Source organism: Ptychodera flava, chromosome 10 (genome assembly GCF_041260155.1).
Source record: "Ptychodera flava strain L36383 chromosome 10, AS_Pfla_20210202, whole genome shotgun sequence".
NCBI classification, from domain to species: Eukaryota; Metazoa; Hemichordata; class Enteropneusta; family Ptychoderidae; genus Ptychodera; species Ptychodera flava.
This window is the reverse complement of record NC_091937.1, coordinates 43,802,222-43,822,662: the sequence shown is the minus strand read 5'-3', so window position 1 is coordinate 43,822,662 and position 20,441 is coordinate 43,802,222. Positions and strand designations below refer to the sequence as shown.

The window sequence follows — 20,441 nt, the reverse complement described above, 5'->3', positions numbered from 1 at the left end:
CAGCACAGCAAAGTTGTATAAATAGGCTTGTACATGTACATAGTGAAAACTGCACTTAACCGTTTATGATTTTTGCAGTTCAAGACATGACTTCTTTGTGCAACCGACATTTTGTTATTTGTAATAATTTTGCTTTGGTTGAATAATATGTTATAAATATGATGATAATCTTCTCAAAACTGGTTAAATTTTTAAAATTAGTGCACGGTAACTATAAAAATTCAGCTCCGAAAAATACCATACCCCTACCGAACTTTTTGCTTTTTTTTCCATTTTTTTTCCATTTTTGTCCAAACTTTGGGACACTACCAATACTTTGTTTGCGCGGGGTTAGCTTTGATTAGTTGATATGTTGTACCTTAGGTATTGCTCTTTTCAAAACATGTTGGACTTTTAAGATCGGAGTATGGGAAGGTTGTTAAATAAGCAAAGTATTCTTACTTTGAAAACTTACACTTTTACGAGTAAAGTCTATGGGTAACATGGAGGACCGATTGGGTAACATACAGGACCAGTCGAGGTAACATTTAGGACCAGTCTGTGTAAAGTCTATGGGTAACATTTAGGACCATTGAGGTAACATAGAGGACCAGTCGAGGTAACATTCAGGACCAGTCAATGTAAGTCTATGGGTAACATAAAGGACCACTCCAGGTAAACAGCAGGACCAATGGTCCTATATGTTACCTCAATGGTCCTTTACGTTACCTCAAGTGGTCCTATACGTTACTTCATTTTGGTCCTTTATGTTACCTCGATCGGTCCCGTATGTTACCTTTAGACTTACATAGCAAAATCTGCAAAAGACATTGCCTTGATTTTGCCACTGCTGTCAGCTTATTTGTACGTCTTTCAATACGGGCCGTCAATATGATATAAAATGATATTTCTTCTTTCTAAAACAATAAAAACTTTGACATTTGGACGACATTAAGTGTGTCAAATAATGTCGTAAAATACATGTTTTATTTTTACGCGACGTCAAGAGAATTGATTCGAGGTTACTTTGCTTTTGCCGCTCCTGCTTGTTTATTTGCAAAGCGTTGTAAATAATAATTTAGTATGTTATATTATAGATATGGTCTTTCTAAAACTAGTTACCATTTAAAATCAAAGCACAACAAAGGGGTACAGTGAGGTCTCAAACATAGCACTCCATAACCAAACTTTTTGAACGACCGAGTAAATGTAACCAATGCCTTTGTTCAAATGTTTGTGACCTTACTGTTAATTTATGCGTACATATTTTACTTAACGGCGTCTACTGGTAATAGCAGACATGTTGTTCTTTGAAAAACAGGTTGCACTTTTGAAATCGATTGATGTTAAGTGTGTCAAATGATGTCGCAAAGTGAGGTGATTAAATCGGCAAAATTAGGATATCGAACTTTGCACTTTACAGAATTTGAGTACTACACATTTTTCTTGTATACTTTGTGACGCTGCCACTCCTTAGTTCTCAATATTTCACTTTCATTGTTTGATATGTTACAGATATGATGATTTGCCATCTCAAACAAGTTGCGTTTGTAAAATTCAAGCTTGGCAATGTTGTATACTTAGCTCTTCAAATTAGCATACGACTACCCAATTTTGCAAACTTCTTACACTTACCACTGCAACTTTGTATACGAAATTTGTGACACTGGCGTTTCGTTGTTTGTACAGATATACGTTCGAATCTTCAGTATATTATTGCCACATTATTTAGCTTTGAAAAACTGAAATCACTTTGAAAATCAAACCACAATAAGTGTGTCAAATAATGTTGCAAAGTAAAAATGACGAAAGTGCGATTTTTGTATGGAAAGTCACACAGACACCTTGTTCACTATACCTTGTTTATGCCACTGCTGTTTGTTTATTTGTTTATCTCTGAATCTGATTGTTTATTGCCATATATAATTGATGTTTATCTTTGTGAAACTGAAGTAATTTTTTAATTCGGAAGATATTAAGTATGTCAAATGGTGTTCCCAACTTTATGTTAAAAAAGCAAAAAAAAGCTTGTAAAAACACGAAAATGGTGTTTACTATGTTTTGTTTGTTCCACTGCCAATCGCTTATTTGTTGGGTGTGGACTTTGTTTGTTTAATATATTATAGCAGAGATGTTGGACTTTAAGAAACATGTTGCACTTTTAAAATCGAACATTAGCAAGTATGTTTTTTGTACTCACGAACTTTACCAAAATCTAGCATTTTCTCTCCTTATCGTTAACATGTAAGTCTATGGGTAACATAAAGGACCACTCCAGGTAAAATGCAGGACCAATGGTCCTATGTGTTACCTGACTGGTCCTTTACGTTACCTCAAGTGGTCCTATATGTTACCCAGACTGGTCCTCTATGTTACCTGAAGTGGTCCTCTATGTTACCCATAGACAATGCATGCTAAAATCTTAAGCAAAACAGTGCCTTGTTTAAGTCTCTTCCATTTGTATATTTTATAGCTTTCACTTTGGGCTTTCAATATAATTTAGCCTAATAATTGTTCTTTCGAAATCAAGAATAACTTTGAAAATCAGACGATGTTAAGTGTGTCAAATAATGTCGTAAACTCATAGAAAAAAATAAGGGTATTTTTCTCGCAAAATCACAAGTACCGTGCAGACATTTGTTTGTTTGTACCACTCCTGTTTGTTTATTTGCAAAGCGTTGTAAATAATAATTTGGCATATTATATTATAGATATCGTTCTTTCTAAACTAGTTACTATTTTAAAATTGAAGCACAACAAAGGGGTACAGTGAGGTCTCAAACAGAGCACTCCATAACCCAAAATTTTGAAGGACCAAGTGAATGTAACCAATACATTTGGTCAAATGTTTGTGACCTTACCGTTAATTTATGCGTACATATTTTACCTAACGGCGTCTGCTGATAATAGCGAATATGATGTTCTTTGAAAAACAGGTTGCACTTCTGAAATCGATTGATGTTAAGTGTGTCAAATGATGTCGCAAAGTGAGGTGATAAAATCGGCAAAATTAGGATATCGAACTTGCACTTTACAAAATTTGAGTACTACACATTTTTCTTGTATACTTTGTGACCCTGCCACTTCTTTAGTTCTGAATATTTCACTTTCATTGTTTGATATGTTACAGATATGATGATTTGCCATCTCAAACAAGTTGCGTTTGTAAAATTCAAGCTTGGCAATGTTGTATACTTAGCTCTTCAAATTAGCATACGACTACCCAATTTTGCAAGCTTTTAACCCTTACCACTACAACTTTCTATACGAAATTTGTGACACTGGTGTTTCGTTGTTTGTACAGATATACATTCAAATCTTCGGTATATTATTGCCACATTATTTAGCTTTGAAAACTGAAATCACTTTGAAAATCAAACCACAATAAGTGTGTCAAATAATGTTGCAAAGTAAAAATGACGAAAGTGCGATTTTTGTATGGAAAGTCACACAGACACCTTGTTTACTATACCTTGTTTATGCCACTGCTGTTTGTTTATTTGTTTATATCTGAATCTGATTGTTTAATGGCATATATAATTGATGTTTATCCTTGTGAAACTGAAATAATTTTGAGATTGAAAGATATAAAGTATGTCAAATGGTGTTCCAAACTTCATGTGAAAAAAGCAAGAAAAAGCTTGTAAAAACACGAAAATGGTGTTTACTATGTTTTGTTTGTTTCACTGCCAATCGCTTATTTGTTGGGTGTGGACTTTGGTTGTTTAATATATTATAGCAGAGATGTTGGGCTTTAAGAAACAGGTTGCACTTTTAAAATCGAACATTAGCAAGTATGTTTTTGTACTCACGAACTTTACCAAAAATCCAACATTTTCTCCCATAGGGTTTACATGGCATACATTGTTTTGTTTGTGCCACTGCTGGCCGCTTATTTGAGCAGAGTTGACCTTGGCTTTCATATATGATATAGCACAGAAATTGTTGTTTCTAAAACATACTGCACTTATAAGATTGTTGTACAGCAAGGTATATTAAATCGACATGGAAGTTATGTGATGAAACATAGTACTTTAACATGTAAGTCTATGGTAACATAAAGGACCAGTCCAGGTAAAATGCAGGACCAATGGTCCTATGTGTTACCTGACTGGTCCTTTATGTTACCTCAAGTGGTCCTATATGTTACCCAGACTGGTCCTCTATGTTACCTGAAGTGGTCCTCTATGTTACCCATAGACAATGCATGCTAAAATCTTAAGCAAAACAGTGCCTTGTTTAAGTCTCTTCCATTTGTATTTTTTATAGCTTTCACTTTGGGCTTTCAATATAATTCAGTTTAATAATTCTTCTTCTTTCCAAATCAAGAACAACTATGAAATCAGATGATGTTAAGTGTGTCAAATAATGTCGTAAACTCATAGAAAAAATAAGGGTATTTTCTCGCAAATCACAAGTACCGTGCAGACATTTGTTTGTTTGTACCACTCCTGTTTGTTTATTTGCAAAGCGTTGTAAATAATATTTTGACATATTATATTATAGATATCGTTCTTTCTAAAACTAGTTACCATTTTAAAATTGAAGCACAACAAAGGGGTACAGTGAGGTCTCAAACATAGCACTCAATAACCCAAAATTTTGAAGGACCAAGTGAATGTAACCAATACATTTGATCAAATGTTTGTGACCTTACCGTTAATTTATGCGTACATATTTTACCTAACGGCGTCTACTGGTAATAGCAGACATGTTGTTCTTTGAAAAACAGGTTGCACTTTTGAAATCGATTGATGTTAAGTGTGTCAAATGATGTCGCAAAGCGAGGTGATAAAATCGGCAAAATTAGGATATCGAACTTGCACTTTGCAAAATTTGAGTACTACACATTTTTCTTGTATACTTTGTGACCCTGCCACTTCCTTAGTTCTAGACATTTCGCTTTTATTGTTTGATATGTTAAAGATATGATGATTTGCCATCTCAAACAAGTTGCGTTTGTAAAATTCAAGCTTTGCAATGTTGTATACTTAGCTCCTAAAATTAGCATACGACTACCCAATTTTGCAAGCTTTTAACCCTTACCACTACAACTTTCTATACGAAATTTGTGACTCTGGCGTTTCGTTGTTTGTACAGATATACGTTCAAATCTTCAGTATATTATTGCCACATTATTTAACTTTGAAAAACTGAAATCACTTTGAAAATCAAACCACAATAACTGTGTCAAATAATGTTGCGAAGTAAAAATGACGAAAGTGCGATTTTTGTATGGAAAGTCACACAGACACCTCGTTTACTATACCTTATTTATGCCACTGCTGTTTGTTTATTTGTTAATCTCTGAATCTGATTTTTTAATACCATATATAATTGATGTTTATCTTTGTGAAACTGAAATAATTTTTGAGATTGAAAGATATTAAGTATGTCAAATGGTGTTCCAAACTTCATGTGAAAAAAGCACGAAAAAGCTTGTAAAAACACGAAAATGGTGTTTACTATGTTTTGTTTGTTCCACTGCCAATCGCTTATTTGTTGGGTGTAGACTTTGTGTTTAATATGTTATAGCAGAGATGTGGGCTTTAAGAAACAGGTTGCACTTTTAAAATCGAACATTAGCAAGTATGTTTTTTGTACTCACAAACTTTACCAAAAATCCAACATTTTCTCCCATAGGGTTTACATGGCATACATTGTTTTGTTTGTGCCACTGCTGGCCGCTTATTTGAGCAGAGTTGACCTTGGCTTTCATATATGATATAGCAGAGAAATTGCTGTTTCTAAAACATACTGCACTTATAAGATTGTTGTACAGCAAGGTATATTAAATCGACATGGAAGTTATGTGATGAAACATAGTACTTTAACATGTAAGTCTATGGGTAACATAAAGGACCAGTCCAGGTAAAATGCAGGACCAATGGTCCTATGTGTTACCTGACTGGTCCTTTATGTTACCTCAAGTGGTCCTATATGTTACCCAGACTGGTCCTCTATGTTACCTGAAGTGGTCCTCTATGTTACCCATAGACAATGCATGCTAAAATCTTAAGCAAAACAGTGCCTTGTTTAAGTCTCTTCCATTTGTATATTTTTATAGCTTTCACTTTGGGCTTTCAATATAATTCAGTTTAATAATTCTTCTTTCAAAATCAAGAACAACTATGAAAATCAGATGATGTTAAGTGTGTCAAATAATGTCGTAAACTCATAGAAAAAAATAAGGGTATTTTTCTCGCAAAATCACAAGTACCGTGCAGACATTTGTTTGTTTGTACCACTCCTGTTTGTTTATTTGCAAAGCGTTGTAAATAATATTTTGACATATTATATTATTGATATTGTTCTTTCTAAAACTAGTTACCATTTTAAAATTGAAGCACAACAAAGGGGTACAGTGAGGTCTCAAACATAGCACTCAATAACCCAAAATTTTGAAGGACCAAGTGAATGTAACCAATACATTTGATCAAATGTTTGTGACCTTACCGTTAATTTATGCGTACATATTTTACCTAACGGCGTCTACTGGTAATAGCAGACATGTTGTTCTTTGAAAAACAGGTTGCACTTTTGAAATCGATTGATGTTAAGTGTGTCAAATGATGTCGCAAAGCGAGGTGATAAAATCGGCAAAATTAGGATATCGAACTTGCACTTTACAAAATTTGAGTACTACACATTTTTCTTGTATACTTTGTGACCCTGCCACTTCCTTAGTTCTAGACATTTCGCTTTTATTGTTTGATATGTTAAAGATATGATGATTTGCCATCTCAAACAAGTTGTGTTTGTAAAATTCAAGCTTTGCAATGTTGTATACTTAGCTCCTAAAATTAGCATACGACTACCCAATTTTGCAAGCTTTTAACCTTACCACTACAACTTTCTATACGAAATTTGTGACTCTGGCGTTTCGTTGTTTGTACAGATATACGTTCAAATCTTCAGTATATTATTGCCACATTATTTAACTTTGAAAAACTGAAATCACTTTGAAAATCAAACCACAATAACTGTGTCAAATAATGTTGCAAAGTAAAATGACGAAAGTGCGATTTTTGTATGGAAAGTCACACAGACACCTCGTTTACTATACCTTATTTATGCCACTGCTGTTTGTTTATTTGTTTATCTCTGAATCTGATTTTTTAATACCATATATAATTGATGTTATCTTTGTGAAACTGAATTAATATTTGAGATTGAAAGATATTAAGTATGTCAAATGGTGTTCCAAACTTCATGTGAAAAAAGCACGAAAAAGCTTGTAAAAACACGAAAATGGTGTTTACTATGTTTTGTTTGTTCCACTGCCAATCGCTTATTTGTTGGGTGTAGACTTTGGTTGTTCAATATGTTATAGCAGAGATGTTGGGCTTTAAGAAACAGGTTGCACTTTTAAAATCGAACATTAGCAAGTATGTTTTTTGTACTCACAAACTTTACCAAAAATCCAACATTTTCTCCCATAGGGTTTACATAGCATACATTGTTTTGTTGTGCCACTGCTGGCCGCTTATTTGGGCAGAGTTGACCTTGGCTTTCATATATGATATAGCAGAGAAATTGCTGTTTCTAAACATACTGCACTTATAAGATTGTTGTACAGAAAGGTATATTAAATTGACATGGAAGTTATGTGATGAAACATAGTACTTTAACATGTAAGTCTATGGGTAACATAAAGGACCACTCCAGGTAAAATGCAGGACCAATGGTCCTTTGTGTTACCTGACTGGTCCTATACGTTACCTCAAGTGGTCCTATATGTTACCCAGACTGGTCCTCTATGTTACCTGAAGTGGTCCTCTATGTTACCCATAGACAATGCATGCTAAAGTCTTAAGCAGAACAGTGCCTTGCTAAAGTCTGTCCCGTTTGTTTATTTTTATAGCTTTCACTTTGGGCCGTCAATATAGTTTAGCCTATTAATTGGTCTTTCAAAATCAAGAAAAACTATGAAAATCAGATGATGTTAAGTATGACAAATATGTCGTAAACTCATAGAAAAAATAACGGTATTTTTCACTCAAAAGTCATAAGTACCGAACCGACATTAGTTTGTTTGTACCGCTCTTGTTTGTTTAATTGCTCAGCGTTGACTATGGCGATTGAGTGTAAGATATTAGGGATATTAGCCTTTCTGAAACTAGTTACTATTTTAAAATCGATGTACATTAAAGTGGTACAGTGAGCTCTTGAGTATTGCCATTGGAAACATATCTTTCTTCAGTCTAACACGATATTAACTATGCTTACTTTGAGGCACTACTGTTCGCTTATCTTTACAGCGTTGACTTCGGTTATTTTTTTATTGTAAAGCGGAGGTGTTCTTCTTTCCAAAACAGGTTGCACTTTTAAGATTGTAATATATTAAGTATATTTAATCGCCACGGTAATATAAGTTAAAAACTGAAACTTTGCAATGAATGTCTATGGGTAAACACAAGGGACCAGTGAAGTAACGTAGAGGACCACTCCAGGTAACATAGAGGACCACTCAATGTAAGTCTATGGGTAACGTAGAGGACCAGTTAGGTAACATAAAGGACCACTCCAGTAACATAGAGGACCAAGTGGTCCTCTATGTTACCTGGAGTGGTCCTTTACGTTACCTCAAGTGGTCCTCTATGTTACCTGAAGTGGTCCTCTATGTTACCCATAGACAGTGCATGCTAAAATCTAAAGCAAAACAGTGCCTTGTTTGTGCCTCCCTTGTTTACTTATTTGCACAGTTATGACAATGGTTCTTCTATGTGGTATAGCAGAGATATTGGTTTGTTCAAAACAAGTATCGCCTATTAAATCAAGCGATGGTAAATGGGTCAAATAGTCAAGACTTTCTATGTCAATTGGAATACGCTCAGCATATTTTGCGTTGTTTATGGCAGTGTTGTTTGTTTATTTGTAGAGTTTTTTTCTTTGATGTTCTAGTATATTATCAAATTGATACTTATCTTTCTAAAAGTGGTTACTGCTTTGAAATCAATGCACCGGAAGTGGGTGCATTTAGCTCTTAAATATAGCATACCAAAACACTACTTTTTCATGCACTGATTCTGAGTCACCATTGGTTTAACTACATATTTTGTGACACTACTGTTTCCTTTGTTGTACAGTTTTTTATTCACATTTTCCGCAGGTTATAGCACGGCTATCGGCCTATTCAAAACAGGAAACATTTTTGAAATCGGACTCTTTTAAGTACGTATAAGATCGTTTCAAAACAAATAGAAGATTTTTGCAAGAAAAGTCGAAAAAACACATTTTCTGGGCTAAGTTCGAGACGCTGCTGTTTGTTTGTTTGTTTATTTCTGAATTTGACTCTCCGGTATGTTATTTGTGTGTTTACGGTCTTTGAAAAACAGTAAACATTTTTAAGATTAAGTCTTGTTAAGTCTGTCAAAGAGTGTGACAAACTTTACATGAAAAACGTCAGATTTTGGAACGTGATAACACTTATACCGTGTTGACTGTACTTTATTTTGACCACGCCCATTTGTTTGTTTTTGCATATTTTGTTTTGGTTCTTCAATATATTATAGCCCAGACATTTGTCTTTGTAAAACAGGAAACACTTAAGAAATTGAAACATAATAAGTATGTCAACTAATGTTGCAAACTTTTGTTAAAAAACGAGATTTTTGCATTGACCGTCGAATACACTTTGTTTAGTCACCTTTCTTTAGACCACTCCTGTTTGTGTATTTGTGCATTTTTGACTTTGATATTTCAGCAAATTATAGACCCTTTTATTGCAATTCTAAAGCTGGTTACCAATTTTCAATTAACGTACATCCAGTTTAAACCCTAACCTCCTAAAGATAGCATACCCTGACCCATTTTGTGCTTCCTGAGGCTGTGTCACAACCGATTTTAGTAGAAACTTTGCGACACCGCTGTTTGCTATTGTGTACAGTTTGGATCTCCTAATTTTAATATACTATAGCAGAGATGTTGGTCTTTGTAAAACAAGAACCATTTCTGAAATATATGTATGTTAAATGTTTCAAATACCGGTAAAATCTTTGGTTAAAATTCGAATTTTTTTTTATTTATCGGACTTTCTTTATGCCACGCCTGTTTGTTTACTTGTTTATTGGTGAGCTTGATCTTTTGTATAGTAAAATATGAATTAAATGCTTTGTAAAACTGAAAACACTTTTAAAATTGAATAACGTTAAGTGTGTCAAATGATGTTTCAAAACTTATATATGCAAAATACCTTGGTTATTGAATATGACCATTTCCACTGGACTTTGTTTGGGCCACGCCCATTTGTTTATTTTTACAGATTTGACTTTAAATCGTCATATGTTATAGTAGAGATCTACGTCTTTCTAAAACAGGGTGTACTTATAAAATTGAACGACTTTAAATACGTAACTAATGGTCCGAAACTTACTTAAAAATCCCACATTTTTTCCCCATAGGATTACATGGCAAAAAATGGAAAAATTACTTTGACATTGCTCTGTTTGTTCCGCTCCAGTTTGTTTATTTCTTCATTTATAACCTTGAATCTTTGATATGTTATAGTAGAGATGTTTGCTTTTTCAAAACAGGTTGCACTTTGAAGATTGAACGCGATTTAGTAGGTTTTTGGTGGTCGTCCTGTAGCCTTAAACTTTCCTAAAACCCGACTTTTCGCCCCATAGGTTAACATAGGACGACAAGGAAAGAACCACAAGTGGGAGACATTGCATTGGTTGCAAGTAGGTTTTTTACCCTTACCGTCCATAACTTATCTGAAAACCCGAACTTACTTGTAATCTGTTATAGGCTTTAGAAAAGAGAAGATAATAATCATAAAATCTAACACTTACCTAAAGTACATCATACTTACCTTTATTTCCTCACCAGGCTTTAGAAAAGAGAGGATAAAAATCATAAAATCTAACACTTACCCAAAGTACATCATACTTACCTTTATTTCCTCACCAGGCTTTAGAAAAGAGAGGATAAAAATCATAAAATCTAACACTTACCTAAAGTACATCATACTTACCTTTATTTCCTCACCATGCTTTAGAAAAGAGAGGATAAAATCATAAAATCTAATACTTACCTAAAGTACATATACTTACCTTTATTTCCTCACCACGCATTGCAAACTTTAAACGAGAATGTTCTTTCTTTTTGCAGCCGTTGAAATTTCCCTTGTTCGTTGATTACTGTGCATGTGTCAACAGATAGCCAATCCAAGTGCTGAGTTTTGAATATCTCCAGTTACTTAGAAAGGCCACCTATTGGACAGCACCAATTTTTATTTATTTCAAAAAATAACAACACTTTTGAAAGAAAACTTTTTAACTCAAGCAGTCCGTCTATATCTTCTTACTTATAACTTCTGGCTCTTTCTAATGGTGGTACGCACACGATCAATGATTTGCTTTTTTGTGAAGCCCTTCATTTCTTGATAAAACCCTGTGTTCCACTTCGAGCTCACGCTGCACATCAGCCATCTTGATAACCCCTAATACGATCTCTCTGTGAAAGGTTTCTTCTATCAGCTTTCTCTGTAATGGGTTAAAAGCTCGTCTGCTTTTCTTCGAAGCCTGAGTGGTAACAGCAAGTAAAATAAGTAAGACAGTTATCACACACACACACACACACACACACACACACACACACACACACACAAACAACAACACACACACACATATACTTATATACATAATATATATATATATATATATATAATATATATATATATATATTAGCTATATATATATATATATGTTCACAAATATGTAAAAAGTACACTTACCTGACTTGCTTGACTGCAGATGCTCTGCTCGTCGCTTTCACTATCAAGGTGAATTCTTCTCTTCCTGGGAACTTGCTTGCTCTGAGCCTCTGGCATCTTGTCACCGGCAGTGGTCACCGACTCACTCCTCTCTCCTTGAACTCGGACGCTCTGAGACTCTGACATCTTGTCACCGGCAGTGGTCACCGACTCACTCCTCTCTCTTTGAACTTGGACGCTCTGAGACTCTGGCATCTTGTCACCGGCAGTGGTCACCGACTCACTCCTCTCTCCTTGAACTTGGACACTCTGAGACTCTGGCATCTCGTCACCGGCAGTGGTCACCGACTCACTCCTCTCTCCTTGAACTTGGACTCTCTGAGACTCTGGCATCTCGGCACCGGCAGTGGTCACCGACTCACTCCTCTCTCCTTGAACTTGGACTCTCTGAGACTCTGGCATCTCGGCACCGGCAGTGGTCACCGACTCACTCCTCTCTCCTTGAACTTGGACGCTCTGAGACTCTGGCATCTTGTCACCGGTAGTGGTCACCGACTCACTCCTCTCTCCTTGAACTTGGACGCTCTGAGCCTCTGGCATCTCGGCACCGGCAGTGGTCACTGACTCACTCCTCTCTCCTTGAACTTGGACGCTCTGAGACTCTGGCATCTTGTCACCGGTAGTGGTCACCGACTCACTCCTCTCTCCTTGAACTTGGACACTCTGAGACTCTGGCATCTTGTCGCCGTCAGTGGTCACCGACTCACTCCTCTCTCCTTGAACTTGGACGCTCTGAGACTCTGGCATCTCGGCACCGGCAGTGGTCACCGACTCACTCCTCTCTCCTTGAACTTGGACACTCTGAGACTCTGGCATCTCGTCACCGGCAGTGGTCACCGACTCACTCCTCTCTCCTTGAACTTGGACGCTCTGAGACTCTGGCATCTTGTCACCGTCAGTGGTCACCGACTCACTCCTCTCTCCTTGAACTTGGACGCTCTGAGACTCTGGCATCTGTTGTCTTTCATCATCTCCTACTGCAGGCTGTATGATGTTATCCTCCTTGCCGGCGTCAATACTGCCACAAGCAGTATTGTTCTGCTCGTCTTCCTGTATGTCTTCCGACAAGTCCAGCATGTGTATATCCTCGTCGCTTGACTCTTCGTTGGGATCGACGTAGGGCCTAATAATAAAATGAGGAAAATGAGGATTTGGCACATGTTTGATGCTTGCAGGAATAACGCTTGCTACTGTACTGATCGAGTCTGCAGCTTCGATGTCCTGTCGTGAGAAAGTTGAGCTAGGCATCTTTTTAGCGCCAACTGCCTTTTTTTTGTCGGCTAGTTTCTCTTTGGCTACTAGTTCTGCCCTGAGCTCTTTTGTTGCCGAAGCGACTTGCGCTGACTCTTTCACCCCTTTAGTCAGGGCATAGTATGCGCGTTGCGTTTTTTTCACTGTGAGACATATGGCTGGCCAGAGGCTGTGCCATATCAGGCCTGCCTTCAAGGACGTGGGTGACGGTAGACTTTCTGACAATAGTTGTTGAAAGCTCTTTCTCGCTGATACCAGCGGTACGCCAGGCAGCCTTTAGTACTTTTGCAAAGGTACTAGAGTCATGGGGAAAGCCAGTATACAACCTCAATAGAGGGCTGTCCGGACTGTTCCCACCTGGGCTGCGGGGCAGTATCTTGTTAACATAGATAGAGAGCTGTTTATGGAGAGTGGTAGAAATTACCACTCTTGCCGGCCCAGCACTATCAGATGTTTTGTGGTGGCCCACAGTCATGACGTAATCGCCGTCAATGTTGGCTGCTCTGCGAAAGTCACCGACGGTCATATTTACATATGTGCCAGTCCTCTGCGCATTATCTAAAACTATTTGCAGCATTAAGTGGCTGTTTAAAATTCCAAATGTTGCCTTTGGAATGCAGGCGGTGCCCTCATCTGTGTCGTAGTGTACCAGCAGCTTGTTGGCTGTGGTTGCCATCTTACATGTTTCGTACGCCAGAAATTCAGCAGGTGTCACAGCTTATGCTGTTGCTCCTCCTGAAAAATGGAGAGGCGGCGTCTTGCAGCTTTTTTTAGGGCCCCCGCCCATCGTTTACACTGTTGCATCATGATGGTAGAGTTTTTCAGCAGGCCCTGGTGCTCAGCAAGCATGAACTGGTAAAATGTTGCGAGAGAATATAATATGAACGGAGGGATGTCGCCTCGAGTGTCTCTGATTTGTTTTCAAAGAAAGCTCTGACATTTGCTCTGTCGTCGAGGCGACTCACCCCTCCTACATATTTAGCTACCGTAGCAGCCTGACTGCTATGCTGCTTGGCAGTTTTCTCGTTTTTCTTTCCCCCATCAATCCCCATCAGCCATACCTTAAACCCAGTAAACAGTTGTTTGCCTGAAGTACTGGGTACCGTCGCTACATTTCGAATTTCCTCCACTCTTGTCTCAGTTGTTTGCCCCTCCTCAGTGTTAGGAGTGCCTCCCACATCTGCTGCCATTGCAGTTTCTCTTTCCCCTGTCTGAGAACAAGCCCTTGCTTGCATTAACAGGGAAGACTCCTGCTTGGCATCGCGGGCAGCCTTCCCGAGGTAGTTTTGATATCTTGAACTGGTGCTGTCTAGCCCGTGTACATTGGTCAGGTGGTGGTCCAGCCTTTTGACTTTTGAAAAACAAAAGTCAAACGGGCAAACTTTGTACAACCTGCCCGACCCTGGACTCTGCCCTAAAGAGGCACTACGTTCTTTTGATTGATTTTTTTTGAACAAATCATATTTGTTCCTTGCGGCAGCATCGGTTAACTTGTGCCATTGCACATAGTGCCTCTTTAGGTTAAACACTGTCAACTTACAATCAGGGCAGATCAGTTTGTTTCTTTTTTCCCTTGGTGGTTTTTGGGATACCTCTTTTTCGTTTTGCTGTTTTGCAAACTTGTCTTACTTTGGAATGAGTTGGCCTGGACTGAGGTGAGTTCCCAACGTTAGTTTGGGTGTTATCAGTCTTGTCAGTTTGACTACCCTCAGTCCCTTGACCCTGGGAAACAGGGTGCCTGGACTGAGGTGAGTCCCCAACGTTAGTTTGGGTGTTATCAGTCTTGTCAGTTTGACTACCCTCAGTCCCCTGACCCTGGGAAACAGGGTGCCTGGACTGAGGTGAGTCCCCAACGTTAGTTTGGGTGTTATCAGTCTTGTCAGTTTGACTACCCTCAGTCCCCTGACCCTGGGAAACAGGGTGCCTGACTGAGGTGAGTCCCCGACGTTAGTTTGGGTGTTATCAGTCTTGTCAGTTTGACTACCCTCAGTCCCTTGACCCTGGTACACAGGGTGCCTGGACTGAGGTGAGTCCCCGACGTTAGTTTGGGTGTTATCAGTCTTGTCAGTTTGACTACCCTCAGTCCCCTGACCCTGGTACACAGGGTGCCTGGACTGAGGTGAGTCCTCAACGTTAGTTTGGGTGTTATCAGTCTTGTCAGTTTGACTACCCTCAGTCCCCTGACCCTGGGAAACAGGGTGCCTGGACTGAGGTGAGTCCCCAACGTTAGTTTGGGTGTTATCAGTCTTGTCAGTTTGACTACCCTCAGTCCCCTGACCCTGGTACACAGGGTGCCCGGACTGAGGTTCGTCATTTCCAGAGCGTTTTTTTCTCTTTTGGTATAAAAAAACCATAACCTTCTTCTTCACTCCCGAAACTTTCATCGGAGGATGAAGGAACATAGCTAGAATCTAACACAGAGTCATCAAAAGACTCATTACTGTCAGAAGAGAACAAATCAGGGCTCTCAGACATGCTTGATCGTTGGTCGTATAAGCAAAATGTGAGCTAAAAAAAGTTGGATTATTATTGGAGGTGAGATATACCGAACTTGTGCTGAGAAGACAGTTGGATTATTATTGGAGGTGAGATATACCGAACTTGTGCTGAGAAGACAGTTAAAGGTTAGGAGCATAACCACCATCTTAGGTACAAGATGGCGGCTATTGAAAGCGCCTGTATATATGCGGTAATATTACAACTTTTATAAGGGTTACAGAAACCCCCACGATGCATTGCGATTACAAATTTGATATTTGCAGGCGTATTTGTGAGTCATTGTCAAAATTAACGATGGCAACTCTTTTATCTTAATATTTTCAAACATTCTATGAAGTTAAATTTTAAAATTTCACTTAATTTCAATTGTTTCCTCGAATTTTGGCTTTTTGCATATCATTATTTCACAAAAATAGCGCCTAGCGCCATGCTCCCATTGAAACAGTGCTTTGCTTGTACCACGCCTGTTTCTTTGTTTATAAAGATACAAACTTAGTTCTTCAATATATTATAGCAGAGATGTAGGCCTTTGCAAAACAGGTTGCATTTGAAGATCAGGTAATAATAAGTATGTTTGTTTACGTTTTAAAGTTACATGAAAATCCCGACTTTTCGCCCCATAGCATAACATAGGATTAAAAAAGATCACAAGCGGGGTGACATTGCATTGGTTGCAAGTAGATTTTTTACCCTTTCCGTTATAGCAGGACAACGAAACTTTTATGACTATATGACAGAATACTAATCTTGAAAATTGATAAAAGTCCGACGCAAAAAGGTCAAAGGTCAAGGTCATACCTGGTTGACCCGACATTTATGTATAGTAATGTCGGACTTGTAAAAAATCTTCGAATATCTAGTTTTTTGCACTTGTATACTTTAAATTACATATAGATGAGCAAATCCTGTCATTTACAGCACTCTCCCATTATTTGAAATGAAAATATGAAGTGTTTGTAATAGTCGCAAATTTTCCGATTTTTGCTCTATAGGTTAACATAAGATAAAAACGAAAGAATCACAAGTGGGAGACATTGCATTGGTTGCAAGTAGATTTTTTACCTTTACCGTTATAGCAGGACAGCGAAACTTTTATGACTATATGACAGAATACTAATCTTGAAAATTGATAAAAGTCCGACGCAAAAAGGTCAAAGGTCAAGGTCTTACCTGGTTGACCCGACATTTATATATAGTAATGTCGGACTTGTATAAAATCTTCGAATATCTAGTTTTTTGCACTTGTATACTTTAAATTACATATAGATGAGCAAATCCTGTCATTTACAGCACTCTCACATTATTTGAAATGAAAATATGAAGTGTTTGTAATAGTCGCAAGTTTTCCGATTTTTGCTCCATAGGTAACATAAGATAAAAAGGAAAGAATCACAAGCGGGAGACATTGCATTGGTTGCAAGTAGATTTTTTACCCTTACCGTTATAGCAGGACAGCGAAACTTTTATGACTATATGACAGAATACTAATCTTGAAAATTAATAAAAGTCCGACACAAAAAGGTCAAAGGTCAAGGTCATACCTGTTTGACCCGACATTTATGTATAGTAATGTCGGACTTATACAAAATCTTCGAATATCTAGTTTTTTGCACTTGCATACTTTAAATTACATATAGATGAGCAAATCCTGTCATTTACAGCACTCTCACATTATTTGAAATGAAAATATGAATGTTTGTAATAGTCGCAAATTTTCCGATTTTTGCTCTATAGGTTAACATAAGATAAAAACGAAAGAATCACAAGTGGGAGACCTTGCATTGGTTGCAAGTAGGTTTTTTACCCTTACCGTTATAGCAGGACAGCAAAATTTTTATGACTATATGACAGAATACTAATCTTGAAAACTGATAAAAGTCCGACGCAAAAGGTCAAAGGTCAGGTCATACCTGGTTGACCCGAGGTTATCTGAAAACCCGAACTTACTTGTAATCTGTTATAGGTTTCAGAAAGAGAGGATAAAAATCATAAAATCTAATACTTACCTAAAGTACATACACTTACCTTTATTTCCTCACAACGCATTGCAAACTTTAAACGAGAATGTCCTTTCTTTTTGCAGCCGTTGAAATTTCCCTTGTTCGTTGATTACTGTGCATGTGTCAACAGATAGCCAATCCAAGTGCTGAGTTTCGAATATCTCCAGTTACTTAGAAAGGCCACCTATTGGACAGCACCAATTTTTATTGATTTCGAAAACATAACAAAACTTTTGAAAGAAAGATCTTTAACTCAAACGATATCTTTTTTTTCTGTCTACGTCTACTACTCTTTCTGTGTCTCTTAACACACACATAGTTATATGCATAATATATGTGTGTGTGTGTGTGTGTAAATATCTATTCTTCTCTTTCTTAAAAGTTGGATGCTCTGAGCCTCTGGCATCTCGGCACCCGAAAAGGTCATCAACTCAATTCTCTCTCCCTTGGAACTTGGTCGCTTTGACCAAGAGAGAGAGGTTAAAGAGTTAACCCATTATTTTAGGTAGAAGATGACAATTATAGAAAGCGCCTATATATATTCGGTAATATTACAACGTTTATAAGGGTTACAGAAACCCCCACGATGCATTGCGATTACAAATATGATATTTGCAGGCGTACTTGTGAGTCATTGTCAAAATTAACGATGGCAACTATTTTATTTTAATGTTTACAAACTTCTATGAAGTTAAATTTTAAAATTTCACTTAATTTCAATTGTTTCCTTGAATTTTGGCTTTTTGCATATCATTATTTCAAAAAATAGCGCCTAGCGCCATGCTCCCATTGAAACAGTGCTTTGCTTGTGCCACGCCTGTTTCTTTGTTTATAAAGATACAAACTTAGTTCTTCAATATATTATAGCAGAGAAGTAGGCCTTTGCAAAACAGGTTGCATTTTGAAGACCAGGTAATAATAAGTATGTTTGTTTACGTTTTAAAGTTACATGAAAATCCCGACTTTTCGCCCCATAGCATAACATAGGATTAAAAAAAGATCACAAGCGGGGTGACATTGCATTGGTTGCAAGTAGATTTTTTACTCCTTCCGTTATAGCAGGACAGCGAAACTTTTATGACTATATGACAGATTACTAATCTTGAAAATTGATAAAAGTCCGACGCAAAAGGTCAAAGGTCAAGGTCATACCGGGTTGACTCGACATTAATATATAGTAATGTCGGACTTATACAAAATCTTCGAATATCTAGTTTTTTGCATTTGTATTCTTTAAATTACATATAGATGAGCAAATCCTGTCATTTACAGCACTCTCACATTATTTTAAATGAAATATGAAGTGTTTGTAATAGTCGCAAATTTACGGATTTTTGCTCCATAGGTTAACATAGGATAAAACGAAAGAATCATCTAACTTGCATAATGACACTAACCTTTCTGGCAAGGTTTAAAATTCGGCATTGTTTTTCATGTTAGGGATACGACAAAGCTATAAAACTTACACTCAAGTTATATAATGATATTATAAACCCCAGGAAAAAAAATAAAGGTCAAAGGTCAAAGTTCATAAAGTCTATCATATATGTGACTTTGGAAAGATTTTATAGTGCCTTAAAGTTCAATTTCTGATTTTATCCACCAATATGACCTTTCAAACGTCTAAACTTACATTTCCTGCTATTTTCAGATATATCCCATAATATTAAGTGGAAACACCAAACCCTTAAGTTTCGATGGTAAAGCCACTTTCATTAAAATTTCGGTATTGTGTTGAGTTTATGCCTGCAGTTTAGCAAACGTGATGATTATCGCAACAAAACTTCTACATGTAAAAGTCAAATATATTACACATGTTGTATAAACAAATCTATGCCAAAGGTCAAAGGTCAATGAAACTGCCATTCGTTAAACATTCAAATTTACCTACGCAGAGAACTTATATTTTGCTATCGATTTTGTATTTTTTTTCCACCTAAATCTATTTAAACATATTCATATAAAGACACTGCACAAGTTACAACTCATTCCCATCATGCAAAATCAAAATGGCTGTCGCTTAAATTTAGGTGTGTTAAAACTTGGTTTTCGCATTTGACCACATGTAGGCCATTTCCACAAGACTTTGTTTATGCCACGCCCATTTGTTTATTTTTGCATATTTTGTTTTGGTTCTTCAATATATTATGGCCAAGACATTTGACTTTGCAAAACAGGAAACACTTGAAAAATTAAGCATGATAAGTATGTCAATTAGTGTTGCAAACTTTGGTTAAAAAAGCGAGATTTTGCGTTGACCGTAGAATACACTTTGTTTACTCGCCTTTCTTTAGACCACTCCTGTTTGTTTTTTTGTTTGTTGGTGAGCTTGAATCTTATGTAGAGTAAGGTATAGATCACATCATTTGTAAAACTGAAAACACTTTTAAATTGGACAATGTTAAGTGTGTCAAATGATTTTTCAAACTTATATGTGCAAAATTCCTTGGTTATTGAATATGACCATTTCCACTGGACTTTGTTTGGGCCACGCCCATTTGTTTATTTTTACATATTTGACTTTAAATCGTCAATATGTTATAGCAGAGATCTACGTCTTTCTAAAACAGGGTGCACTTATAGTAGCTTAAACATAGTTATTAATTAGAGAAAAACAAAGAAAAGTTAAGTGTTGTGGCGGCCATATTGGATTTATGCAAATGAGGAATATTTCTATGACGACAAAATATGTCCATCAACATCCAAAACGAGGTAAACAAGCTAAAAAAACTGTATCAAAATTATGTTTAGCCACATATTTTAAGTAGTAACCATCTATCAGCTACAATTTTATACCCATGACCCCTTTACATTTATGCAAATTAGGCACTGTTGCATCCCTTAGATTTTATTATACTTTTAGTATGTTATTTCTAAGACCTTTCCAAAATGCATAGTGAAGAAATAATTTCTGTTGCAATTAGTCCTAGGTT

The 20,441-nt window shown here is 36.9% G+C and overlaps 1 protein-coding gene across 1 annotated transcript in view; it reads right to left on the bottom strand.

Moving 5' to 3' along the window:
* Positions 1-13,006, bottom strand: part of LOC139141680 (mucin-22-like) — a 33,276-nt gene extending 20,270 nt beyond the window's left edge. The window contains exons 1-2 of the mRNA XM_070711264.1: positions 11,720-13,006; positions 11,399-11,507 (exon numbers count right to left, since the gene is read on the bottom strand). Of these exons, the coding sequence (XP_070567365.1) occupies positions 11,399-11,507; positions 11,720-13,006 (1,396 nt within the window). The remainder of the gene's footprint in view (positions 1-11,398; positions 11,508-11,719) is intronic.
* Between the last annotated feature and the right edge of the window lie 7,435 nt (positions 13,007-20,441).